The sequence below is a fragment of the Hylobates moloch genome, unplaced genomic scaffold, assembly GCF_009828535.3.
Source record: "Hylobates moloch isolate HMO894 unplaced genomic scaffold, HMol_V3 SCAFFOLD_6, whole genome shotgun sequence".
Classification (NCBI taxonomy): Eukaryota; Metazoa; Chordata; class Mammalia; order Primates; family Hylobatidae; genus Hylobates; species Hylobates moloch.
The window spans coordinates 81,886,750-81,887,335 of record NW_026652281.1 but is presented as its reverse complement, the minus strand read 5'-3'; the positions used below and the strand labels follow the sequence as shown (position 1 = coordinate 81,887,335).

At 54.4% G+C, this 586-nt stretch overlaps 1 protein-coding gene across 1 annotated transcript; it reads right to left on the bottom strand.

The window, feature by feature from the left end:
• Nucleotides 1-286, bottom strand: LOC116470565 (filamin-B-like; the record flags this gene model as incomplete). The annotated part of the gene is given in 2 exon segments (XM_032156026.1): nt 1-105; nt 107-286. Coding segments are annotated over 2 exon segments (285 nt in total), but the record flags the coding sequence as incomplete, so codon positions are not given.
• Between the last annotated feature and the right edge of the window lie 300 nt (nt 287-586).

The window sequence follows — 586 nt, the reverse complement described above, 5'->3', positions numbered from 1 at the left end:
TTAAGGCACTGTGACATGAAAAGGGCTGCCAGGGATGTGTTCCTCCCCCCACTTCACGGCCAGCACGTAATCGCCCCTCTCCTTGACGACGTATGTGACGTTCGTTGTATTGCTGGTTGCCTACATGCTTCATGGAGACCTCCTCGCAGGCGGTGGTTGGCCCATGGACCCCGATCAGCAGCATGTTGGAGCCGGCTTTGCTGCAGTCTACCAGGAAGGAACTCTTCTGGCCCACAAAGGTCTTCGAGAGCCCTGCCCCCTTAGAAGTCACCTTGCTGGCGTCATTTTTTTTTTTTTTTTTTTTTAAGACAGGGTCTCACTCTGTCACCCAGGCTGGAGTACAGTGGTGGGATCATGGCTCACTGCAGCCTTGAACTCCTGGGCTCAAACAATCCTCCCACCTCAGCCTCCCAAGTAGCTGGGATTACAGGTGCACACCACCAGGCCTGGCTAATTTTTTGTATTTTTAGTAGAGACAGGGTTTTGCTATGCTGCCCAGGCTGGTCTGGAGCTCCTGGACTCAAGCAATCCACCTGCCTCAGCCTCCCAGAGTGCTGGGATTACAGGCGTGAGCCACCATGCCCAG